Below are 26,893 nucleotides of genomic sequence, written 5' to 3'. Positions count from 1 at the left end.
GTCATATTTCCAAGTAATTATTTCCTTTGTGCCACTTTAAGTACTTTTTACTGAGAGTATATATCTGTTCCTTTGTATATACCATTTCTGAACAGAACCATTTCCTTAATTATTCAGAAACACTTGATTTGGAAATTAATAAATCAATATAGGTTTTTTCCCTCTATTTTGAGCAGTATGGGAAAGACTTGCAGAACTCACTTAACCCCTTATAGTACTGAACTGTGTTTTGGATTGCAAGTTTCCTTGTATAAGACTACAATCTTCTCATATTTTATCTACAAAGGAAAAGTGTTACCAACATTTCTTTCTGATACAGTATTTAATTCTTCTTGCTCTCCTTTCTTAGGCTTTGTATTTGCCATAATTGCAACATATTAGAGAGTTTCACCAGTGTTTTTTTGCTGTCTAAGGTCTAGTTAGGGGAAAAAACAAACAAAAAAATCCCGCTCTGATTTCAGGCCTGATTCTCACCTCAATTCCAATGAGAAAAGACAAGGTAATAAAATATTATGGGGCAGACCCTCACCTCTGATAACTCAGTGGAACTTTACAGGAGTATCTGGAGGGGAAAAAAAGTTGTCAGGAAAGGGTTAACTACAAAAGAGAGAAAGGCTGACTGGAGTGCTGATCAAGAGTATCCAGTACCTGACACTTAGGATGTATGCAGCAGATATTCAGCAGAAATCTCAGTTTCTGAAGAACAGTCATGACATTGGGTTTGGTCAGAAGTCGTACTTCGAGATCTGCTTTAGGCTTTTTTTGTTGCCAATTAAATAACATGAGCCGGTACAACGTTTTAAAGCATTTTTGTTTATACATTTCGTGTTGTGTGGTGGAAAGACCTACGGCAGCGTGTCCAACTCATCTTCACCGCGGGACACACGGGCGGCGCGGCTGCCGAATTCGGCCCTTTGAAGGCAACGGCGAGGCCAATGTGGCCCCCGGTGAAAATGAGTTGGACACCCCTGGTCTACAGAAAGTGAGCGCCATCTCCTGCCCATCCCGGGTCGTCTCAGCCCTATGTCGGTTCACGAGGGTAGGAGGTTTTTCTTCTGCCCTGGTGCTCGATTTTTTCTTCCATTAACAAGTTATGGAGCTCCCAGCTGCGGCTGGTTGTATTACATACAAAAATGTGTGTCAAGGAGCATAATTATCAGCATACAAAGTTGATGCAAAGGATTTATGTCTGCTACCTTTTCCTTTTTCTCCCTAATATACCATTGAACTGAGGCTGTTGGGTGAGATCCCTGTAACTAGTGAAAAATACTTCTTAGGTAGGGTGCGCCAACATGTGTCATGCAAATACTTTGCTTTCTGCCTGTTACCCTGTTTCCCTGAAAATAAGACCTACCCTAAAAATAAGCCCTAATATGATTTTTTCAGGATTTTTGAGGATGCTTGAAATATAAACCATGCTTAAAAAATAAGCCCTAGTTACAGTTCATTTAAAAAATCAATTTAAATAGTGTCCAGGCAGCTACACATGTAAAAAAAGTAATAAGTCTTGGAGCAAAAATTACTCTAAGACTCAGTCTTATTTTTGGGGAAACAGTATAAGTCATCCTCTTCCATGGAAGCATCTGTGTGAGCTAAGTTGTGTGCTCATAAGCTGTTACAAGACTGAAGACACAAAGCTGTGTCCTCCCTAGGGCTGTTGAGCATTCAGCAATCACTACACTGTAAAGATGCTCTTGTTGTTCCAAGCAGAGGGAGAAAAAAAGCATGGATGCTCCTGTATGAGTATTTATAAAGCTTCCATAAACGCCTGCATTTATTTTGCTTGTTTTTAACTGTTGGCCAGCTAGTCTGTTCACCAAGAGTCTCAGAGGAGTTATCCAAGGAGAAGGAAAGCATTAATGGGTTACAAAAAAGATTGTATTTAACAGTACTTGTTAAACTGCATTAAAAATTGTTTTAACTGATGTATGGAGCAATTCTTTTGCAACGGAAGGCTTAAGTGTGCTTTAGGGATGAGGGATGATCTTCATCTGAAAACTTTCTAAGAAATTCAGTAGGCATTTTTACTAAATTTTCTGATGCATTAGGAACCACCAGTATTCAAAAATGTAGTTAAACATGTGCTCAGTGGGCACCTGTGGCTAGGCTAAAGGTCGGTGTGTATACATACATACACACACACACACACACTCTGTAGGTCCCTACAGCAACTGGCCTTACAGGCTCAGTTACTCAGTAAATGTCATTTGCCTGATATTCCCTCTCCCCCACTTCACCCCTCTGAAACAAACAACCTGCCCTCTCCATGTTTTCTTCATTTGCTCCATCCTGCTGACTCAGCACCCGTGTTTGCTGACTCCATACATATACTCAGCAATGTCACTAAATCAGCATTTCACCCCTTTCCACATCTTCTGTCATATGTCACCCGCAGGCTCCTCAGCAGACTCCTTCCACACCTTTTCTCTGATAGTTTCTGTCATTACTGCCTTACTACTCCAGGGGCAGATCAGGGTTGGCCAAACACTATTTCATCACCTGTTTGCCTTGCCTGATGTTTTCTTTCCTTGTGCTCCCATCAGTTTGACTTTGGGCTAAGGCTGGCCACTGGCCTCAAGACCGTCCCTGGTCCTTCACTCTACGCCATGAGGACAATCGCTTGGCACCTTCCAAGTGGTGATCCTGGGGAAAATCTATAGCTTGCAATATGCAAAACATTGGGCATGCAAAAACTGAAGCTGAGGACCACAACCATAAGCTCTGCTCTAAAAGTGGCAGAAAAATGTGACTTGTGGACCATGGCAGCAACATTCTTCCGTCAGCTGATGGACTGCACTCTAAAGCAGAATTTGGTGTGTCACCTGGGCATCCTTCCTAGCACCATGAGAGTTTCAGAGGGCAAAACTAACACTTTCCCTACAATCTGACCTAGAAAGATCTCCAGGAAGCTGCTCAGCACCATGACTTACAGCAGCATGAGCAGGTTAAGGCATTGCCAAAGCTGTGGCTTGTTCTCGTGCAACACAATGCAGCACCCTCCCAGTCAGAGCAACCTACTGCTTGCACTGCAGCGCCGAGACATTGAGCAAAAGAGCAGCACAAAACAGCCACCAATAGACACGAGTGTGAGAGGCTCAACAGGCCACAGCCCAGCTCCCTGCGCTGCTGCCCTGCACGCATAAAGCCAGACACAAGCCCAGGAAAGCCACCTGCTTTCACAAGGTGTATCTCCAGTCTGGTGGGACCAATCCTCACTCTCTGCAGGACTCAGCCTGGAACCACCCTGCTCAGCAGGTGCCATTCCACCGCCTGTATGCAGGTGGTTTTTTCCTGTGCCAGATCTGTTTGAGAGCAGTGCATCAATCTGCAAGGCTGGAAAAGCAGCAGGCAAAGAGATTGTTTCCCTCTTGCCCTCAGACAAAGGACTGGGTTTCCGCATGGCAGCTTCTTTTGTAACCAGCTGCAACACTGATTTTTGAGTCCCCGAACATGCTCTCTCTGTGTTAGATGGAGCTTGAGTGCTAAAATCACTTGTCACAGGTGGAGTGAAAGCTGCAACAGGCACATATGAAGCCGGTTGCTGAGCAGAAATCGCTCTCTGCTGTGTCTGTCACCGGCCCATCTGATAGCTGCACACTGCAGGGTGAGCTGGGTGGCTAGTCTGAAGGCTGACACACCCTCTTACACACAAGGAAATTAAGCCCTAAGAGATCTTCTTACAGCAGCAGGCTGGATGAACACTGTGTAGATGTGGCTCTTTAGGGTATGCACAGAGCTAAGGTGTAAGGTGGCCCAGGTTTCTGCCTGGAAATATCAGGTCTGCAGGTGGGAGAAGAGAGAATAGTTTTGGGGGGTTTGGAGGAGAAGGTTTGAGCTGTTGGTTTTAGGAAATTAAGGATTCCCTGGGGGGGCACAAGGCATGATCAAAAAAAATTTAACCCATCTGTCTGTCCATTTTAATATTAAACTCACCAGCTGTTATTTCTGTTCTTCTGTAATTGAGAGCTGATGTGCATTTCTGTGGAAGCTGAGCTCAGGCACAGTGAGGTCCAGGATCTCCTGCTTTGTTCACAGCACAGGAGAGACACACAGGAGGGAAGTACAAAGAATGGAGAGGTGAGTAATGCTGCCATTTATGGCTTATTCATCTATCTTTTTCTTGCCATAGCATTTGTCCTTTCCCAGTTGTTTGACATTTCCCCACTTAGGGGTAGATATCCTTCAGCTGAGTGTGACATTTTCCTGGTCTGTTTCACTATGTAGGGTTAATACTGAAAGTCCAAATGCAAATCTTTCCTATCCTAGGAGCCTTTGAGAGGACAATGGCCAACTATACTACATCATGGTGGTACAGAGAATGTTTCAAACTAGATTTCCTATAATCCCTTTAGAACCAGGTGGAATAGACAGAAAAAAAGACTCAAGAGAAAGTGAAGAAGAAACATTAAATACTTGAGAGTACAGACGAACTAGAATAGAATAGAAAATCTGGTGATAATGGTAGCTCTTCCTTCTGCCTCTTTCCACACATCGATTCAGTGGAAACCCATCTCTCAGTGACCTTGTGTTGCCATGGCTTTAGATAGCAAGTGTCTTGTATTGGGCCAGTACCTGTTAGTTGTCTCTTTGAATATGAGACTTATGAAGCTGCAAACAGCTGGATAAATCCACTCTATACATTAATAGTTAGAGGGAGGTTTGCATATGGAGTTGTCATGTTTAGCAGCATTTCTGAGCTGTGGGTGCTTTTAGCTCTGTAACCTGCCAGCCTCCTCTGTGAGCTTTGATGCTCATTCCCATTCTAGAGGCTGGTTGGACAGACCTTCTCATTTTGACATTCCCAAGCTATACTAATAGCAGCAGCTGTGAAAGCACCTGCTCAGAGCATGTAGGGTTCTTGCCTACATTTGCAGATTTTTTTTTTCAGTCTTTCAAAAACCAGAATGCAGCCTGTAAATCCAGTTCACGGTTTGGGGGTGGCAAAAGGGTAGAGGGGTCGAGCGGTGCCTTTATTTGTATTACCTCGCTGTGCCCTCCCCCATCTTGACAGCCACAAACGGTCGGTGACCGGTTTTTCAACAGTGTGCGTGCGCACATGCTTGCGTTTTTTTGTCTCGCTGTCTCCCCCGGCGGCCTCCTCCTCCGCTTTCGGTTTCCATTCTGACGCGGGCCTCAAGTTTCTGTTTCCCGCTTGCTCCCCACCCGAGGCGGTTTCTCTCGCTCCCCGCCGGCTCTCCCGGTGCTCGGGCACGGCGCTACCTGTGCGCCCCCGCCGCCCCGCACGCAGCCGGAGCCGGTTCCGGGACTGGGACCTGGACAGTGACCGGACCGTGACCAAACCGTGACGGGTGCTGCCGCTCCCGGCGGCTCAAAGCCGGCCTGGCCATGACCGCGGAGGAGAAGAGGAGCCTGCAGTGCTACAGGCGGTACATCGAGAGGAGCCTGAACCCCGTCTACATCCTGAGCAACATGACGGACTGGCTGTCGGACGGTGAGGGGCTGGCAGCGGCTTCGCTCCCGCGGCGCGGCCCTGCGCCCGCGTCCCTCCCGCTGCCGGTGGGAGCTGCCGTGTCCCCGCCGGCACGTCTGGTCCCCTCCCTCACTCTGTGCTTGCTTCGGGTTTTTGCTAGAGATGAAGGAGAGAGTCCGGAAGGAGGAGGAGAAGGGGGTGACGGCGGCCGCCGCGCTGTTTCTGGACACCATCCTGCAGCTGGAGGCGGAGGGCTGGCTCCGGGGCTTTTTGGACGCCCTGGTTGCAGCAGGTGGGTTCCCACTCGTGAGCGTGGTCCCCTCCACTTTGCCTTTTCCCTTGCAGAGCCACAGCTGCAGCTTCAGCTGGGCAGCCCAGCACACCCGGGATGTGAAACATCGCTCTGTTATCCTTGGGTATTGTCACATCAGACGATATGCGATAGGAAAAAGTAGGTTGAGAGAGGGTGGAAATAAAGCTCTTCAAAGGCATGGGGAAACACCCACCCGAGAAGCAGCTGGAACAATTGCAATTATGGACAGAGTCAAGGAAAGATGAAGGGATGCTGAATAAAGCATCATTGACAGGAGGCTTATCTGTCTCAGAGTGTTTAGAGAAGTAAGAGCCATTTTTCTCACTAAATATAATTTTAAAAGCTAAATCCTCTGGAAGTGAAAGCTAAATGCATTTCAGGGTGTGCATGGGGGTTAACTGATAGTGTGGGGTAACTTCATTCAAGGAGCAAGTCTTAAATTAGGAACTGATTTTTAAAAGTTGTTCAAAGGCTTTGCAAGTCTTATGTTTAAAGAAGGAAGCAACCATTAATAGTTTATGAATGAAATTATTGTTCCTTGGTAACTATGACTGTTTGATGTGTGAGCTCCTAATGTCATTTCCTTTCCAAAATGTGACGGAAGAGATTTTGAAGTTGTACAATGACTGGGAATTGCCAGCTTTCCTCTATATGTGTAGGTTCTATGATAGATTCTTGTTGATCGTTTGTTAGATATCTTGAACCCCAAAATCTCATACCATAAGCCAGTTTTGTTTTCTTTTTCTCACTATTAAATATGTATAGTTACAGTATCTCTGTGAGCAATTATTACAAAATTTCTTACCACTTGGATGTAGTGCACCCTCCCTTTAAAGCAAATACTAGGTCCAAAGCAACTTTTTACCAGCCTGTGATAGTCCTAATTTGTGAATTGCCAGAATACCTTCTTTGGACATGTTAATAGCATTTAGGTTGATGTATCTTCAGCAGAAAACTGAAAAATTTAACCTGCTGATTTTGAGGGCTATCCCAATTCTTATGAATTGAGTCTGGGACTAGAGTATAGCATTGCTCTGGTATTTGCAGATGCAGAGACGGGATAATTAGGTAAAGGACATTGTGATGGTAAGTGTCCACACTTCGCTCCTACTCCTCCAAAAGAAAACAAAAAGTTAGGTAGATTCCCTCTCTTTGCCCACATTTCCTCTGGGACCTTGACCTGCTTTCTTCCACCTCTGGAGCCTACACAGCAAATCACACAAGTCCTCTATATATGATTCCCCACCACTGTTCCAGCACAGTGTTTCCAGATGTTTGCTGACTGCCCAGGCTGCAGGTGTCTGGTTAGGTTTCAGCCAGGGACTGACTTGAGCCCTGTATGATAAGGATTTTTGAAGGAGTGTGGAGCCAAGGACAGGACTAAAAAGCTAAGGGCTGGTAAATCAAAGAAAAGAGGACCAAAGGTATTTGTGATTCTGAGTGGTGTCCTGCACTCTGGGAAATCCTGTGGAAGGCTCCAATGGCCTTCAGGGCTCCAAGATAGTATGGATCAAATGAGGGGGGTTGTTATGCTTGCTTGGGTGATGTGAGCTGTGATATTGTGTAGCTCTTTTTTTCTTTTTGCAAGTGTTACTGCTCTTTTAGCATAGGGTTTTTCATGTTATGCACACAAGTGCTGTAAAGGAAAACTGTCACTTAATCTATAAAAATTGTTTGTGGTTCACCTAGATTTTTGTCAGTTACAGGCCAAAACAATTTTCATTTCTCCAATGTGGCTGAGAAAGTGTTGGGTTTTTTTTCCAGATTGTTCCTACCTATTCTAGATAGAGATTGAAATCGTAGTAACAATTGGTCTCTTTTTCTGAAAGGTTACACTGGGCTAGCAGAAGCAATTGAAAACTGGGACTTCAGCAAACTGGAAAAACTGGAGTTGTACAGGCAGCTGTTGAAGCGGATAGAAGCAACAATGCTGGAAGTTGATCCAGTAGCACTCATGCCCTACATTAACAGCTGCCTGATAGAAAGGGAGTGTGATGAGATCCTGCAGGTATGGTTAACTATAAAATCCCTGTATTTGCCTAGTTTTGCTGTGGAGAAGTACTGGCTGTTTCACTTGTGGGGTGTATTGGTGCCCATCCCTCAGGTTGCTGAGTGAGGAGGATGGCCAGCCATGGTCCCCTGGGCAGGGACTTGAGTTTCTTCTGCTTAGAGGAGGCTTTGTGGTGTTACTGGAATTACTGGAGGCAGTCCAGTGGCAGGCTACAAAGATGATGAGAGGTCTGAAGCATCTTTCTTGTGAGGAAAGACAGAGAGAACTGGGTCTGTTCAGCCTGGAGAAAAGAAGCTGAGAGGGGATCTCATAAATGTTTATAAATATCTCAAGGGTGGGTGTCAAGAGGTTGGGACCAGACTCCTTTCAGTGGTGCCCAACCACAGGGTGAGGGGCAATGGGCACAGACTGCAGCACAGGAGGTTCCATCTGAGTATGAGGAGAAACTTCTTTACTTTGAGGGTGCCAGAGCACTGGAACAGGCTGCCCAGAGAGGCTGCAGAGTCCCCTTCTCTGGAGACATTCAAACCCACCTGGACACATCCATGTGCCATCTGCTCTGGTGAACCTGCTTTAGCAGGTGGGTTGGACTAGATGATCTCCAGAGGTCCCTTCCAACACCAACCATTCTGTGATTCTGTGGTGGCAGCTTCCCACACCAGCACTGTCTGTGACACCTGCACGTCTTGTTCTTCACTCACTGGCCCAGTGGATAAGGTGACATGTGAAAGGGTTGCAGGCAGGGCAGTGGGATGGGGTGGCTTTGGCATTGGCAGCGTTCAACTGTATATCTTTGGGGAATCCAGACTCCTGTGAAGAGACTTCAGGGGCTCTGGAAGGTGCCGCATTACAGTGAAATGGGTGCTTTGCTATGCCTTTGAAATAGACCATTTTCTGGAGTGTTCATTCTGCTTTAATGCTCCTAAAAATACAGAAAGAAGTAGGCAAAGTGGCATTTAGATGTTGCCTAAGTTGATTCCTGTCTGCCCTGGGATTTGACATAGTCTATTACATTGACTATGGCAACCCTTAGAAACTTTGTGTGGCTCTTTGAGTTTTTTACAGCCTCCAAAGGGATGCTTGTAGGGTGGAATAAAACTTCTGGTCTGATGTCATTAGCTAAATTTTCTATGGCAGAAGTCAACAATATTTTCATAGCCTTTGGATATGAATCCACTGTACTGTTACCCAGTTCTAGCTCAGTGTCATTATCAATGACTGATAACAAGTCATATTACCAAACACTCATCATTTATGACTGGTTAATAATGAGTTATTGATGCTGTGTGAAGGAGTTTGTGAGGTGTTCTCACTCCTTGTGACTCGTTAGAAGGATTATTTGCAGCTATTTTAGCTTTAAAGTGGTATGTCTTTACGGAGATACACAATCTTTGGAAAGCTATTGCATCTGACTAAATATCAGGCCTGCCATAGATTCTGTACTTTTGCATTTTGCTATTCTGGAATGTTTTTAAATCAGTTTGGCCTTCGAGATTTATGGCAGACATGGCTTATTACAAGGACCTTGACAGATGGAAATTTACAGAATAGCCCCACGATGTTTCACACCTAGTGAATACTTAATCAAACCACCTACCTGTTGATGTAGTCCAGTTAAGTTTAGTGTAAGCCTAGGCTGGCAGAATGGCAGCAGTAGTAGGCAAATGATTGGATTTTATTGGAAACCTTTTATCCTGTGAGAAAAAATAATGGTATTTCCAGCAGAGCATCAAACAAAACAAATCAAAACAGAATCAGTTAAAGAACAGTGGATTTCATCACTTAGAAGCTACAGCAATTTCTGTTTGTTATGTGTTCAGATTAGTGAATACAGAAGCAAAGCAGCTGGGATAACTAAACTCATTGAATGCCTCTGTCGATCGGACAAGGAAAACTGGCCGAAAAGCCTTCAGCTGGCACTAGATAACACAGGATACTACAATGCAAGTGAACTGTGGGGCATTAGAGAAGGTAAACTGCAAATTGTTTTTATGATGCTCTTTCCCTGTTCTTCTACCAGACAGTATTTTTTTTTTTTTTTTGAGAATTAGGCTAATTTAAAAACATACAATCAGACTACATTGTTTATTGTTGTTTAAAATTGAAGCCCCTTTTTAAAATTAAGATGTCAGCCACGTTCTCCATGTTGGACGAATTTTAATGCCAGTAGTCAAGAAGAGTTGCTAGTAGAAGTTAATCACAGATACAGTGTGCTTTCTGGAGCTGGATTAGGGTGCAAATGTACTCTTTCTCCCTCCTCAAAAGCGGTGTTTTGTGAAATGTTCTGTTTGCAGTAAGACTCTTCACACAAATCCCAGTGACAGTTGTTTGAGAAGGTAATAATTATGGAGCCAAAGAAAATTTTAGCAAGCGTTGATTATCATGTAAAATAGAGGATGGAGATAGTCTTACAATTTCTAGGTCCTTTCAAAGGGTAGGGTGAAAGGAAGAACTCCTGAGTATTTTTTCATGCTTGTCGTTAATGTCTGTGTTAAATCTGTAATCTTGTTACTAAACACATATACCTTTCCTCCCAATTTATTATCTCCCTGGATTTTTAAGGGGTAGACAAATGTGTGTTGAGTATGTGCATCTTCTATACCCTGTCAGTGCTATCCATGCAACTTGAAAGGGAGCCTGGATGCACCATCATTTTATGTAGTCTTTGCATGCTAGCAACAAACTCCTTCACCTTGTCATCCCAGCAAACACGTTTTAAGATCACAAGGATCAATAACATGCCTTTTTTGGGGGGATTGTACAGATCGTGGCAAAGATGTTGACGGTGAAATGGCAGATGCCTCTGAAAGCAGCTTTGAAATCACGATGACGTTTTCTGAAGAAGCAGAATGTGACAATAATCTCAGTGAAAATCTCTGTTCAGCTTCAGGTGAGACTTAGCAACTTAAAATAGTTTGTAGCTGGAATTCTGCACTTTCTTAGACTCCTGAAGGATGCAGATGCAGTGTGCCACAAAGGAAGGTACTGAGGCGCTGGTGTGAGTCCCTAACTTCATTTAGCTGTCTTCTGGTTTAATGTTTAAAGAATCTTGTGCTGGGCATTGCACTTGTTAGAGGTTCTCCCTCATTTACCACATTTCTAGTGCAAAGTTCTGTCAGCACATTACCAAAAATGTCTTCAAACACCAGATTGTTGTTGATGCATCTATCTCTGATATTACTAATTCACACGTGACCTGGTATTAGCTGGTTTAGAGAGTTGAATGTGACTGTGAAGGATCTGTGCAGTGGCTGGCATGTCTTGTACAGCAAATTTTGCTTCACCAGTGGTTTCTATTTCCTATTCCATAAGTGCAAACCCTCTGACAAGACCACAGCTCAAGAGAGTATTAACTTCCAAACTGTGTAAAGCAGAAGGCTAACAGGAATACTGGACATATATTTGGGGTAAAATAAGCCTTTGTGTTTTCTCTCTGAGTTGAGGAAGACCAGTTGGGGTGAGAGTTGTCTGCCAAGACCTTGAAATGAGTTCATTTTAGGAAGCACAGCTGAACAGTAATAAAAATATTCCATCAAATCTACACAAAGTTATGGTCTGGTGTGCATGTTCAGTTAAAAGGCTTGTCTGTCAGAACGCTCTGTGTACACTGTGAGGACTCTACCTATCATTTTAGATAGCAACTGTATGTGGCGCAATATATTTCATGCTTTACAATGTTCTTCACAAAACCATGTTTCTCTCCTGAAAGGGACCTATCAGTGTTCACCTGTTTATGAACCAAGGAAGGCTCAGAGCTACCAGACTGAACTTGCACAGCCTGCTATCAATGGGAAGAACACATTGATATGTGCTCCCACAGGTAAAAAGCCACATTTCTTAGAAAAATCGTGGAGAGGGCTATGAAGGATGCCAAATGGTAAAGGCTGAGTCAGACTTTTCCAGATGTTTATTTAAAAGTAGTCTTCCTTGCAGGAGTAGATCCAGATCTAACCTGAAATTACAAGGGCAGCACAGAGACTGAGCAAGACAGAATTAACTCTTGGCATTTCAGTGCTTGTATTCAGATTTCTGTGTTTTCACCTCTGCTTTCTCACTCCCTTGTGTGGATTTCTGAGTTATAATCACTCACTGATCTCTGTGGATCTTTGTGAAATTTGGCTTGGAAGTTGAAAGAAAAGTAGGGTGAGTTGCCCTGAGACTCCTGCGTCTTCTGTAATACAATGCCTAGAACACCAGAACAGCAAGGGAGCTTTTGCAGTGGCTCAGGCCTAAGTTAAGAGATTGAAGTTCATTAGCAGAAGAGAGTTCGATCGGCTCTTTCTCTCTGCCTGTGTTTTCCATGTAGCTATCCTGATTCTCCCCAGAGAGGCAGGTGGGGTGGCAGAGTCAGGGACACAGAACAACTCTGGGTGGCCTGCACAGTGAGCCCTATGAGTGCTGACGGAAAAGGAATGCCAGAGGAGCAAGGCTGCATGGGGTGGATGGAAGCCGAAAGTGCCTGGTGCCTGTGCCACAGTCTGATTTGGTGTGGGAGCACATGCTAAGAGCAGACTCAGTGATTTCAAAGAACTTAAAAGTGCTCATGGATTTTCCTTCACAGTGACTGCCACATGGTCTTTACAAATTGACTCTGTGAGAGAGAAAGGGATGATTACCCACCTGAGTAAGCAGCCAGCTCTCTGTCCCCAGAGAGTCTGGAAGTGTACAGCTCCCTCGTCAGCTCCCTGTTGTTACAAGGCATCCATACCAGATAGGCTTCTGCTTACAACTACTGCCTTTTCATACTTTACCTTCCATATTTTTCGTTTGAAGGATCTGGAAAAACTTTTGTGGCAATTCTGATTTGTGAACACCATTTCCAAAACATGCCCGCAGGACGAAAGGCGAAAGTTGTCTTTCTTGCAACTAAAGTGCCAGTGTATGAACAACAGAAAAATGTGTTCAAACAGCATTTTGGAAGAAGTGGGTAAGTGTAATTCCACGGAAAATAAACTGCCCTCTAGGCCAGCTGTGCCCAGGGCAGAATGTAATGGGTTTACTGGTGACAAAAGTGTTTGACATTGGCATAAGGATGATTCCTAGTGGTAAGAATGGCAAGTTACTATGGTAGACTTTGTTTTGGAGAGTCTGAAGTCTGCTTTTGGAGAGTTTAAGCACTGGGTGTGCAGCACCTATGGACATGGCCAAGGTATATCTGTGCTTGCCACCGGTGTGTGTGTGCCACTGTGAAGCGTGTTCTCTCTTGAGACACCTTTCAGCTGTGCTTCCAAAAATGAGGCAGTTCCAGGAAGCAGCAGTGGGATTCCTCTTGCCATTCTCAAATGGCAGAGTCTTCTCCAAATGGAAGGAACCAAACTTCTTTGGCTTTTCAACTTGTAGTCAGAAAATTAGGGTCCACCTCTTAGACAGGACTGAAAATTTCTTAGGAGAGTATCAATAACCTATAGCTTCTGATTTCGAAGGAACTAATTACTGCATATCCACTCATGAATCCTTATAGTTACAGGAAAATGAGGCTGCTGGACAGAAAACAGTCCCACGCTGCCAGACATATACAGAAAAGGGATGAGGGACAGCGTCCCCAAATATACCTTACATGTGAACTGAAAGATGCAGCTTGAATGTACAAATCTATTACCCTTCAAACAGAATATATTTTATTTAATGGGAATTGAAAATACAGTTACTCACTGTCAGCAGTTTTTTTCTCAACTTCTGTGGGTCAAACTGCCAGCCCAAAGAATTTGGCATTTTGAACTTAGTAACTACTGTTCAAGTTTGCTGAAAAGCCCACCCTTCTAGCTCTTTTTGCCCTGCAAGGCATCATTTTTCATTCCTTATCTTTTGCCTCTTTCTAGATATTCTGTTCAAGGAATTTGTGGTGAAATAGTTGCAAATGTCTCTGTAGAAAAGGTTATACAGGACAGTGACATCATTGTGCTAACACCTCAGATTCTTGTGAATACCATAAAGAAAGGAACCCTTAGCTCCCTCTCCATCTTCACTCTGATGATATTTGATGAATGCCACAACACTACGGGCAACCACCCTTACAATGTGTTAATGGCCAAATACCTGGAACAAAAATTTGACTCCTCTGCAAACCAGCTGCCCCAGGTAAGGTCCAGCCTGACAGTGATGGAAACATTAGAGAAAGTATTTCGCAATGCAGTCAGCAAAGCCTTTTGTGTTAATCCAGTTGAAACTCCCATTTAAAAATGGCTGCAAATTGAAACAGTAGCATCTGGAACACCTTTTTCCTCTTCTCAGACACCTCCAGGCTGTTTTCCCATGTTGCATGTTCCCCCAGCTTCTAAGAAGGATGGATCAGACATGACAGAGATCTGAGTCCTTGACAGCAAACAGGATTATTGGGCTGGGAAGAAGGCATGTTCCCCAGAATTTAGTAATCTCCTTACCAACTCTCTGTTGCTGTCTTCTGCAACAACAAAATGGGGCCACTGCCTCTGCTGACAGGAGGTTTTGGTCCAGCTGAGAAGACATGTTCTCTGAATGAGTGCAGAGGACAGTTCTGGGGGTGGGTTTGCTGTTTCTGTGTATGATGAGCACTGGCAAATACAGCTCGTTATAGATTTAAGTAGGTGGATAATTTATTTTCAGTTCAAATACTCTAAGCTTGAGTGCCTTAAAGGAGGCACGAGTGGGGACAAGGTTTGGCTCTCAAGATCTAGTCCTTGTACTCATGTTTACTTCAGCTGCCTGTTTTGTTTCCTTGTTTTTGAAGACAGTGACAACTTGAGAATTGGTAACAGCATCTTTAGTTGGTTTTTCTGTTTGTTTGTTTGTTTGTGACAAAGAAGCAATCATTGCTATTAATGGTGTGTGTTCAGATTGTAGGTTTAACTGCTTCTGTTGGAGTTGGTAATGCCAAGGACACCACTGAAGCTGTAGAGCACATCTGTACCCTCTGCTCCTACCTTGACATACAGGCCATTTCCACTGTCAGAGAGAACAAAGAGGATCTGCAGCGATTCATAAACAAACCAGAAACAGGCAAGAATGCTTCTTTTTTTTTTTCCCTTCTGAGATGCAAAGCACTTAAAGCAGGTGTCCAATTTTCCTTTTGTCGGGTGAAGTTAAAAGGTTAAAACTAAACGGAACCTTTGCTTCCTTCTGGCTTGAAAGGAGTTTGAGTGTGCACTTCACCGCTGCCCCACAATGAGGCAGTGCCCATTTGGGCAAATTTTCTCTTTACTGACCTCCACACTCTCTGTTTTTTATTTCTCAAGGCAGGAAAGCCAGTGCAGTTCTGCCAGTGAAGACTGGGGGCTGTTTCTTTCTGTGCAACCATAATGCTCATTAACTATAAACATCATTATGATCATGTGGAGCACCATATGAAGGCTTTGTTCTGTGCTGCCCAGGGAAATGTCTTACTTATTCAGGTTACTGACTTCCATTTCTTGTCTCTAGATGTCAGACAGGTTAAAATGCGACTTCAGAATCACTTTGCAGACATTATTTCAGATCTCATGTCTGAGATACAGGCAACGATGAGGAAGATCTACTCACTGGGTAAGATACTGTAACATGCCTGTAACTGGGATTCAGTCTTTGATTACATCAGTCTGAAGCCTCACGGCTGCTAAAGCAGTCACTCTTTTTCCACTTCCTTCCCCCTCCTTTCTTTTTGCTTATTATACCTCTTAAATAAGAGATTCCAGGTATAAAAGCTGACTATTTCCCTGTTATAGGCGATTACTATGATAATCATAGATGTTTTTGCTTAGATTTCAACCTTCTTCCTGCACATAAGAATGGTGTCCTTTTGACACTGTCAAATCTTTTTGAATGTTTAAAGAATCTGAAACAGAACTATCAAAGTGCTTGCTTTCAAAATTCAATGAGATGGATTTCATTGATGAGAGATACCTGTACGTTCTTACTTAAGCATTTTTCCAAATGCTTCATTCCTTAATCTGTCTCTGTTAAGGAAAACAAAAAGGGTTTCACTTATGGTGTTACTCTGAATGTTGCAATTTCTTCATTTCAGTACAAATTTACTTTCACTTTTGCTGCTCTGACACTTCTCATTTTTTCTCTGGCCTCTCTGCGTGTGCTCAGAGTTATTTTTAGGTGTTCCCTGGCCACCTTTTCTGATAAACATTTTGTCATCTTTATACTTCTGGGTATCCCTATTTCCACTGTTTACCAGGTCTTCATTATTTCCTACTGAGAAGTATTTAAGGTAATTTTACAGAGGAAGATCTGTGGAACATGAGCACCACCAGAGGATACAGCTGCCTAAGAAAGGCAATACTTGTCTGTAGGGTTCCAACCTCTTTCTTTCCTTCTTCTTTACTAGATGCTATCTCTCAAATGAACAAGACTGATTTTGGAACACAGAAATATGAACAGTGGATAGTCACCACACAGAAGAAATACAGACTGTTGCAACTGGCAGACAAGGAGAAGGAGAGCAGCATTTGCAGAGACATTTTCATCTGCACTGAGCACCTGCGTGTAAGTGTTTATCTTCTTTCCTTCCATACAGAAGTGAAACCATCCTGTTCCTTCTGATCCAGGTATGTCCACCTAGGAACAGTTGAACTTAATAATTTTATTTGACATAAGCTAAAGCATGGCATGTAAGAGTTGTGTCTTAAGATGTTTGCTAAGAACTGTATAGTGCAGAGGAGACTTTGTAATGCTTGCTTTGTCATGCAAATGGAAGAACAACACAAGTTCGTAATACTTAATTGAGCTAAATAAAATTTGCATTCATCCCCTGTCCCATGGCAAATGAGGCTTAAATGTGTATGTCTCTCTGAGCAGAAATTCAATGATGCTCTCATCATCAGTGAAGATGCCCGTATTGAAGACGCTTTAGCCTACCTAACTGAATTTTTCACAAATGTCAAAAACGGACCATTTACAGAATTAGAGAAGCAGCTGACAGCCAGATTTCAAGGTATTTCACATAGTACCTGTGACAGTTACAGGGGAGAAAAAGGCTTATGGTAGGATGATCCAAGTGTTTTCTTCAGAGTGTGTGGTTATTTCTTCAGAGTAAGTGTGGTTATTTCTCCAGAAACTTTGCACTTTTCAGAAGATCTAGTGTCCATGTGGGTGTAAATGTAGTGTTAGGGTGGACAGAGGGGAATGTACTTTCTGGGCCTTCAAGCTTCCAGTGCAGGAGCTGAGGATGTAGCAGTGATTGTAGCTAGATGCTGTAGTAGGTTCTTAAACGTCTGACTTGGAGGTAAGGCAGTGTTGTCCTTAAGGGTGTGCCCTGCAAGTAGGGGATGTTGGGGTTGTTCAGCCTGGAGAAGAGAAGGCTCCAGGAAGACCTTATTGTGGCTTTTCAGTACTTAGAAGAGGCCTATAAGGAAGACAGGGACAGACTTTTTCGCAGGGCCTGTTGTAATAGAACAAGGTGTAATGGTTTTAAACTAAAGGAGGAGAGCTTCAGGCTGGACACAAGGAAGATATTTTTTACAGTGAAGGTGGTAAAACACTGGCCCAGGTTTCCCAAAGAGGTGGTAGATGCCCCATCCCTGGAGACATTCCAGGCCAGGCTGGACGGGGCTCTGAGCAACCTGATCTAGTTTAAGATGTCCCTGCTCATTGCAGGGGTTGGACTAGATGAGCTTTGAAGGTCCTTTCCAACCCAAACTGCTCTGTGATTCAATTCTGTGATTCTACAATGGCAGCATTACCCAAGGCAGCCCATGCGGCTCCGGGCGCTCCCTGGCCTCCCCTGCCCAGTGCTCCTGCACACAACCCAGGCTTCTGGGAAGAAGCAGGTGGCCCTTGTGCCCTCCTGATTGAAAGTTAGAGGTTGTGCTCTTCTCTAACTTCTGATTTAGGAGCAGTGTGCTGTAAACCAGCCTGTGGTCTGGTGTGTTGCAGCGTTGGCTGCAATTTTAAATCGCTGGGCTGTGTGCCCTCTACTGTCAGTTGTTCCCTAGAAGAAATAGCACTGCTCTTTGCAAGAACTGAGTTTGTTTTCCTGCTGTCTTTTGATGCACAGTCACAGAGGTTCTTCTGTCAGTTTGCTACAAAATGTGAGAGATTCAGATTTATTTTTTTTCTGGGGATTTTGTTTTGTTTAACCAATAGTTTTCTTTACTTGCATCTGAACAAATGGTATAGGAAATAAAAACAGATGCTAAAGAGAGTGTGGGTGGCATTTGACAGTAGATTTGGGTGAGAATTCTGCATTCTGCATTAAAGAAAGTGAATTATTCAAGACACTGCTGTTTACTTCCAGAGAAAGAACCAGAACTGACTGCCCTTTCAAAAGATGAATCAAATGAGAATCCCAAGCTGGAAGAGCTTGCTAGCATCCTGGATGAAGCATACCACTACAACCCACAGACTCGCACTCTTCTCTTTGTTAAGACAAGAGCCTTAGTAGCTGTAAGACATTTATTTTTAAAGTTCCTAAAATGGGAAGTGAGAAAATATAATGCCTTGTCTATTATGTTTCCCATTTTGATCTGGAAATAGAAAAATATGCATGTACTTCATCTTCCTAAGGAAATATTTATCTTTCTGTATCTGACTCAGCACTGATGTTTTGAGAAAGGAAAAGCTGTTTTTTAAATTTCTTTTTCTGAACACAACAGTACAGAGGTGGTGTCCTTCATAATTTCTTCTTGCTATATGCCATAGTTAATCATTAAGCTGTCAGATTTGTACTTTAAGTCTGAAGTCAGTTTTAACAAGACGTTTTACAAGGTTTTTTGCTTTAATGTGGAAGTGCTATAAACCAGCAGCTCTTCTCCTGCACGTCAGGAGGTATTTACACGTTTCCTGGTGGATTACTATGGGCCCAAAGGAGGTCTGTGCACTAGCATGTGTTCTTGATAAAGAAAAAATAAATAATTTGTGGCGCAGATGACTCTAGACACCTCTGATGCACTGGTCTATATCACACTTGCCTAGGATCAAGGATCTAGGCTGGATGATATTTTGTTCTCCCGTCCAATACCTTGTTGCCAGAAAAAGTTCATGCTTGAAGTAAGTGTGCTGCTCATCATTAGCTTCGGTAGCTCTTAAACATTTACTGCAAGGTATCATAGTGTCTGGCTACTGTGAACAGATTCATCAGCTGAGAGTACCAACTCCCATTTTATCCTTGGGTATAGACAGGCTGGATAAATTGCAAACCAGAAAAGAAATAAAAAGCAGCCTGAAGTCCAGACTAACAATACCAAGTATCTGCTGGCAATTTTCCATCACAGATGTAAAAGCCTCATGTATCTTGATTGAGTTTTGTTCTATGTAAGAGCAGTTTGAAGGTGCTACTTTCATTGCATAGTGAGAAAGTGCTGTTTGTAAATAGCAACTCATTTCCTTCACAGTTCAGAGATGTAGCATTCAATGATCTGTTGGTTTATAAGAGAAAAAGACATACTTTTTAGCAGTGAAAGGCTGCTCACTCTCTAGCCAGCCTTTAAGTTGCAGGGGTGGGAAAAGCGGAATTCAGTTGTGGCATGGTTGGATCTGGCATCATGGCTGTGACCCTTGCTTTCTCACCTATTAACAGACGTTCCCTCCTGATGCATAAATTCCACCTTCTCTTTTGCTTTTGGTTCTCGGAAGTGTTGTCATGATAAATAGGCAAGCAGGGGCAGGATCTACCTATCTATCCCAAATTAGCATTTCATCTGGACAGGGACCTAACTCCCTGATTTGCTTTCCAGGCTTTGAAGAAGTGGATGAAAGCAAACCCTCTGCTTAGCCACATAAAGCCAGATGTGTTGATGGGTCATGGAGGAAGAGGTCACAAAACAGGTACACACGTTTGCACCGAGGAATATCAGTTGCTAGACCTATGGTGGCTACAATGGTAAAATTGTTCGTGCTCTTCCTGTGTTCATCTTCTGTGCTCTTACACAAAGGAAGATCATGCAAGACTGTGCAATGCTTTCTGCCATATCTAGAGAGACCTTCAACCAACGCTGAGGAGACGCTTGCTTTTTCTGTCCAGAACCTTTGGTTAAAGCAGCAGTAACACCGTCAGTGACCCTTTGCTGCAGAATTCTTTTGCTAGTTCAAAAGAAGTTTAGAAACCGTTCACTGTCATGGCTTCTTGTGATTACTTCTAGTGTTATTTTCCCTGTTCGTTTTACAGATCCCTCTCTTATTTTGTGTTCGGTGGCACAAAGACATTTTAAGGTAGAATGGGAGTTACAATTGAAATTATTTATGCATGGCTTAAGTTAAGAGTTAGCCTGGGCTTAAAATAACCAAGTTGTATTGGTCTCTCTAATTAAGATCACCAAGGTGTTGTGTCCGAAATGGTGTTTCCCAGGATGACAATTCTTGTGGCACATCAACAGGAATTCCTGCTCAGTGGGCAGAGCACACAGCCAGCTGGATATCAAATTTAAACTACTTTTCTAGATCAAAAGGACACAGTAGAGCAAATGCAGGTATCTTGGTAAAGGAACTCTTCATTATGTATTCCTGACACAGTTTCTTGGTACTGTAGGTATGACACTCCCAATGCAGAAGGCTGCACTGGATGCATTCAAAACCGACCAGGACTGCAGACTGCTAATTGCTACATCTGTTGCTGATGAAGGCATCGATATTTCTGAGTGCAACCTTGTTGTGCTCTATGAATACGACGGTAACCTCACCAAAATGATCCAAGTCAGAGGTATGGAGTTTCAGAGTTATTACTTTAGAAACCTGTTTTGGCCTAGAAATTGACATAGTGCTACTCAATGTCAGGTTGGAAATACTACGGTAGTATGTGTCTTGCTGTCGTTCCTCATGTGCCGCTGAAGCCACATGAATGATGGCACCAGACACGACAAATTTGTTCACAGAACAGAGTCCTTGATGTTGTGTTACTTTTCTTTTGCCACACAAATTAGCAATGCTGCACAAGGTCATTGAACTGTTGAGAATTGATCCCTCAAGTGGATAATTCTACATATAAGCAGAAGAATGTCTAGAAGAGCTGTAGTCAGAAATAGCACAAATTGTTCTGACTGACAATTTACAAAGGACTGCTACAATGGAGTTTCGTGCATTTCCTTGGCTTCTGAAGAACCTCCCCTGCCCAGCGGCTTATTCCCAACCCAGCTACTCACCGGTACCTGAAGCCTCCACATGTGCAGACCTCTAACATTCATGAAAAAAACAAACCAAACCATAACGAAAAGAAACGCTGTTTGTGTCTTGGCTTATCTAAAAAAAAAATCTGTCAAGACTTCAGTCTTGAATTCTGGTGATTTTACAATATGGCCAGTAGAGGGAAATGAAGAGCCACATAAAATACTGGTTTCTGTTCAACGTTCCTAAATGTCAGGAAACCGCTTAGGTCTTTCAAGGGTGCATCCACAATATTTTATCATACACCTGTGTAGTTAACTTCATAATCCTTTCAGGGTTTGTGTCTTGTGATTTTCTTATTTTTGTCTTATAATGAAATAATTGGCCCAGAATTAATATTTATGGGTGAAAGGATAGTTTCTTTTTAACAAGTCATTCAAGATGCAAAGAAAATAGGTTGGCTCAGTTTAAAAATCACATACAATAATGATTTTGTGGGAATGAGAGCTCAAAAGTGAACATGATCATTTTTTCTAACTGAAATACTTCTAATCTGGTATGAGATCTCTGTAGTTCTTAGTTGGCCTTTGTCACAGCAGCAAGGCAGGCAGGCAGTAGCCACAGACAAGTAGAAGAGATGGTACTTGCTCTTGCTGTCTCTTTTCTTGCCAGCACTGTATTTCCAGTTCCCCAGGGTTTTTTTGTGATAGACTTTTTTTTTAATAGACACCAAATAGCAGGGCATAAAACTGGTAAGCAAGACCAAGATGAATTTTCCTCCTCTGGCTTTTGTTTCCACAAGAAGGCAGCGAGATAATGTACAGTAACTGAAGGCAGGTCAGAGAAGTTCACAACACAGCGCTGGCCGAGGGACATCCATGAGGATACCTGGAACGCGCATCTTGTTCTGGTTTGTGATCAAAGAAGACAGAGCTGTTTAGAAGCAGCATTATCTGAATCTGAACATGGGAAACAAAAGCAGCCACGCAGAAAGTCCTTAATGCTCTTTTATGGCATAGCTGCTGATTTTGCACATCTTGCTAAGAGTAACTAAAGAGGATAAATGTGTTTCTGTGTAGGTCGTGGAAGGGCAAGAGACAGCAAGTGCATCCTTGTGACAAGCAAAGCAGAAGTGGTTGAGAATGAGAAATATAACTGCTATAAAGAAGAAATGATGAACGAAGCTATTGAAAACCTACAGAATTTGGATGAAACAACATTCACAAGAAAGGTGTGTACTTCTGTGGAATTTTCATACTCAGCTCTAGAGGCATAATCTGTATTGGCCTTCATCTAGGGCTCTCTAGGACCAAGTGATAACATGAGGAAAGTCTTTGCTGTGTTGGTTTCAGACCAAGGTTAGACCAGCAGAGAAGGGATAGGGTGTACAGCGGGCTTGCAGAATGTCATCTGTACTGTAACTTGAAAAAACTTAGAGGTTGAGGTAGAATTCATATAAATTTCTCAGCTTAGAAATAAAATATAACTATTCTGTCCACTGGAAAAAAATATTTTAAATATTGCTGTGTTTGCTTGGGATAGTGGACAGGGAGATGAGAAACTACTAATATTGCTCTCTATCATTGGTATGAGTTGCTAGAACAAGCAATGTTTTGTTTGTTTGCTTTTAAGTAATCGGTTCCTAGGTGTTATTATGCATAGCCTGGGTCATGTTTAGACAGACACTGGGGATGCTCTTGAATTTCATAACAATGCTTTTATTTATTTTTTAAAGATACAAGACCTGCAAAAGAAGGAAAATGTATTACGAGATTCCAGGAAGAAAGAAACAATACCTAAGGGACTGGAAGGGAAAAAAAATCTTCTCTGTGGAAAATGCAAAGCATATGCCTGCAGTACAGATGACATCAGAGTTATAAAGGTATGTCTCTGTATGGAAACCTGCATCCATGAACACCGGGGAAGTCAGCATTATTGAATCAACAGCATTGTTCATCACTGTGGAAAGCAGGCTCTTTTGTGCAAATTGGAGCAGAAAAAAAATTCCCGAGTAAATCAGTAAATCACAGGACCAGTCATAACTACTTCTGTAGCATGTTATGTTGGTAGTTGATGGTGTCCAAGGTGTACAAATATGTGACATGACAGGAATCAGTTCCATTTGCCCGAACCCTGTTATGTTATTGATGAATTTTGTGGAAAACCATGTGATCTTCAATGACATAACCTACTAGTGTAACTGCTGTAACTGTAACTTCTTTCCTGATTAGCAAAAGATTGGGCATATTCCTGCAGTCTTCTCCCACTGTTTCTGCTGACTGAAAATTATCTGTACAAAGCACTGAGATCAGCTCATTGTTTAGCTCCTTAGCTTATGGGCCAGTTTTCTATTTCGAAAGGCAAGGCAAACCGTGATTTTACAAGAACACCCCTTTAATTCGTCAATATTTATTTTCCATTCTTTAGGTAGTTCACATTGCTTCTATGTGGACATTTTTATTTTACTCTTTCTGAACATGAAGAATTTACCTGTAGGCCCAAGAAGCCAATACTATATATGTGGAAAGTGGTGACAATGAAAGAGAGCCTTTTCTGGGCACTCTGAGCGTTTTTTAGTGCTTAGATTTGTTATTTTGAAGCGTATTCTATTTGTACTGCTCTGAAAAGTGCAGTTGTGATGTGACAAGGGGCTTCGGGCCACAGCTGAGCATTACAGAGTACCTGCCTTCATGCAATTCCCGTTTTAATCAAGAAAATCTCTTGTTTTTCCAGTTTTTGGAATGTAGATATAACCCATTACCCCTCTGCACAGGAAGGTCTACAGGCAAGGAGCTAGGAATAGCTCAGCTAGTTTTATTTCTTTGACAAATAACAAGGGATATCTAACATGGACCTCTGACTATTTTCTCCTATTTTTCTCCTATTGCCATATCACCTGTACCTGTGCAAATAGGTCTGAGAGTTCAGAAAACCCTTCAAAAGGAGTTTTTGCTTAGTACTCTGCAAATAATCTCTTGGAATACTTTAAATAATCCCTACGAACTGAGTTCTTTTATAGTTTGGCCTATATATTTACTGAAAGTTGCATTTCCAGGAACTAGCATTTTCAGACTCCAGCTCAAATTGTACACATGCTTTCAACTTGAGTTGTTAAATTTTTAAATCTTTGCTTATGTATGTTATAAATAACAACTGTAACTTCTTTACCGTGTTAGGGTTACTCTTGCTTCCACTTCAAAGTACTTGCATTACCCCTCATGGGAAGCTGGGGTCAGACAGAATAAGCTGGAAGCAGGAGTCTCTCAAGTTCCCTGTTGGCCTGATGACTCTGTTGGTTTTATGCACAAGGTTCAAATACTGCGAGCATGATTTTTAGAGAAGCTAAGTAAGTTCAAATATGTATAAGCTGGTGATTGGTGATATATAGTAATTTTGGTTTTGACAAGCCCAGGTCTGTGCCTTTCTCATACCAAGTATTTAATGAATGGGGGTGAAAAAGCGATGAGCTACGAGGGCTGGAAGGTGAGCCTCCCAAATGACAGGAGGCACCTTACCAGGGAAATGGTATTTGCGAGGGGAAGCAGGAATGTCAGGAAAAATGAGGAATGGTGTTTCAACTATTAAGCACTTCTGGCATGTGTTGTTTCAGGAATCTCATCACACTGTCATAGAAGATGCGTTCAAGGAGCGTTATATGACAAAGCCCCACAAGAAACCAGTCCGGTTTGATTGTTTTGAGAAAAGGAGCAAGATGCACTGCCAAAATGCTGATTGCCAGCATGACTGGGGAATCACAGTGAAGTACAAGACATTTGACAATCTACCAGTGATCAAAATCAAAAGCTTTGTAGTAGAGGATGTTGAAACCAGGACACAAATGGATTTTCAGAAATGGAAAGTTATTAATCTCTCTTTGAAGAATTTTGATGATGAAGAAACGTCCAGCTAAACTCAGCATTTTAGTGCATGTATCACCCTACTGCACTAAGGTAAAAGAGCAGATGTTTCCATGTATTAAAAAGCTATTTTTCTTTGTGCTGCCTGATATGCTAGGCCTCTCATCAGCATCTGGCTAGATTTTAAAAAGGCCAGTAGGGCCACTAAAAGAAATCTGCTACACAATGAAACATTTCACTAGACTTTTTAATATAAGCATGGTCAAACATGTTCCTAAGCATCTAGATCCTAATCTTTGCCACTACGAAAAAGTTAGTCTGAAAAAACAAAATCAAGTTGAATGACTAACAAAACATGTAGTTTTAGGTGACAGGCCACAACATCAAGCATTTCTGTGTCAATCAGAATCCTCTTTGTTACCAGTAACTTCTGGTTGGAGACAAAATGGCTTATACATGGAACACTTAAGGCACTATTTTAGCTACTTATAAAGCTTTTCAAAAATTACTTCTAATGCTCTAGACATTTTTGGTATACAGAAAATTAAGAGAAAATGTCCTGTAACTTTTCTGTAAGGAAGATGGTGCATCTTTTAAATCCATCTTTAATAGAGAACGCTTCTGCAACAGTCTGAGAATGGGAGTAGGGCTTCACAGACACTTCCTGGAGGAGGCATCTTCTGCATTGAAATGGTAGCAGTTTTCTTCTACCATTGCATGTTTGTCATGTTGCAGTTCCTGCAGTTGCAGAATGGACACCTTTCTGTGTGTTGCTTAACTGAACAAGCCCAAAGCGGGACAAGGCAGTGCCGTGTGAGATAGCTGAAGGTTCAATTTAGATGGTGATTAGCATTTACCCTGATGTCTTGTCTCATGAATTGGCATCCGAAATTTCTTAACATGCAAATATTCATTCTGCAGATTTCTTGTCAGGGCTGATCTAGAACTGGAATGAGTGTCCCCACCCAGATCCCAGGCTTAGGTCAGAAAAAACAGGAATTGCTACAGACAAAGTTATAAAACATTGTTAAACTTGTACACTTTAAAGCACTTGTTGATTGTTCATCTCTTTGATTGTTCACCTCTTCAATAAGCTCACTCTTCAATATTTCTGTAGCCAGGATCCAACATATTTTCAGTTCACTTTATGCATTTGATAATGTGGTAAGGTATGTACGTGGAAGAATTATGTGTTTGAAACACCTGAACTCTGAAGAAAATAAATCACCTTGAACAGGAACCAAACATGGAGTAAAAATATTATTTTAAATGACCTAAACCCTAGTCAGTGAGACTAGTGAGTGCAGATTTATTACCAGTTAGTGCTCAAGATTCTGGCCACATTGACAGCTCTCTGTTAAGATGTTTCACAGAATCAGAGAACAGCTGATGTTGGGAGGGGCCTCTAGAGGTCATCTTGTCATCTACCGCAGTTTGCCCAGGGCCACATGCAGACAGCATCTAAACATCTCCAAGGATGAAGATGCAACAACCTCTCAGGAATCTGTTCCAGTCAGTGCTCTGTCACCCTCACAGTGAACGAGTGTCTCCCGATGTTCAGATAGGACCTCCTGTGTTTCAGTTTGCGCCACTGCCTCTGGTCATGTTGCTAGGCACTACAGAAGAGAGCCTGGCTCCATCCTCTTTGTGCCCTCCATCCAGGTATTCATACACAAACAGCAAAGATGTCCCTGAGCCTTCACTGGGCTAAACAGACCTGGCTCTCTCAGCTTCTCCTCATACGAGAGATGCTTCAGACCCTCGTACATCTTAGCAGGGTTCTACGGGATTTCCTAGAGGAGGTGTTTGTTGGACTAAGCAAGAATAGCCTGTTGCAGGTCCAGTGAAATCTCTATCCCCTCCTTATGACTCTTCTTTCAGAACTACTTTCATTGTCTCCAGATACACCTGGAGCTGACTGCACTAAAAATACATTAGGAGATTACTTTGAAATGATTTCTCTGCTATGTTCATTGTTGTGGCAGTTGCTCTAGAGTTAAGAGTAAGAATTAGTATGATAACCTTGTTTATCTCTGAGTAAGAGGATATTTGTTATCACTGTAAACAGATTTGCGTGGTATTGTGGATAGGGCAGTCACTGACTTCAATGGATGCATTGCTGTAACAAGTGGTTGCTAACTGCCATAAAAGTTGTTGACACGGATCTTGAAATTGTGGTGGGTTGTCTTCTTGAGATCACAAAACAGAAGGAAGTACATCACACTGGTATTCTGTTCGATCACAAAGGATTGCCAGTATCCGACAGTATTTGTATTCATCCTGCC

General features: G+C 42.5%; 1 protein-coding gene across 1 annotated transcript; it reads left to right on the top strand.

Annotated features, from left to right (window-relative positions):
- Positions 1-5,082: 5,082 nt before the first annotated feature.
- Positions 5,083-25,853, top strand: RIGI (RNA sensor RIG-I). Its single transcript, XM_065860254.2, has 18 exons — positions 5,083-5,452; positions 5,592-5,723; positions 7,574-7,752; positions 9,576-9,726; positions 10,520-10,645; positions 11,465-11,575; positions 12,529-12,682; positions 13,575-13,833; positions 14,568-14,730; positions 15,151-15,252; positions 16,043-16,200; positions 16,513-16,648; positions 17,951-18,099; positions 19,389-19,479; positions 20,180-20,350; positions 21,831-21,982; positions 22,487-22,633; positions 24,362-25,853. The coding sequence occupies exons 1-18, from the start codon at positions 5,347-5,349 to the stop codon at positions 24,659-24,661; spliced, it is 2,787 nt and encodes a 928-aa protein (XP_065716326.1). The 5' UTR covers positions 5,083-5,346; the 3' UTR covers positions 24,662-25,853.
- Positions 25,854-26,893: the final 1,040 nt, after the last annotated feature.

The sequence above is a fragment of the Patagioenas fasciata genome, chromosome Z, assembly GCF_037038585.1.
Source record: "Patagioenas fasciata isolate bPatFas1 chromosome Z, bPatFas1.hap1, whole genome shotgun sequence".
NCBI lineage: Eukaryota > Metazoa > Chordata > Aves > Columbiformes > Columbidae > Patagioenas > Patagioenas fasciata.
Note: the sequence above shows the minus strand (reverse complement) of the source record. Positions and strands in the feature narration are given on the sequence as shown.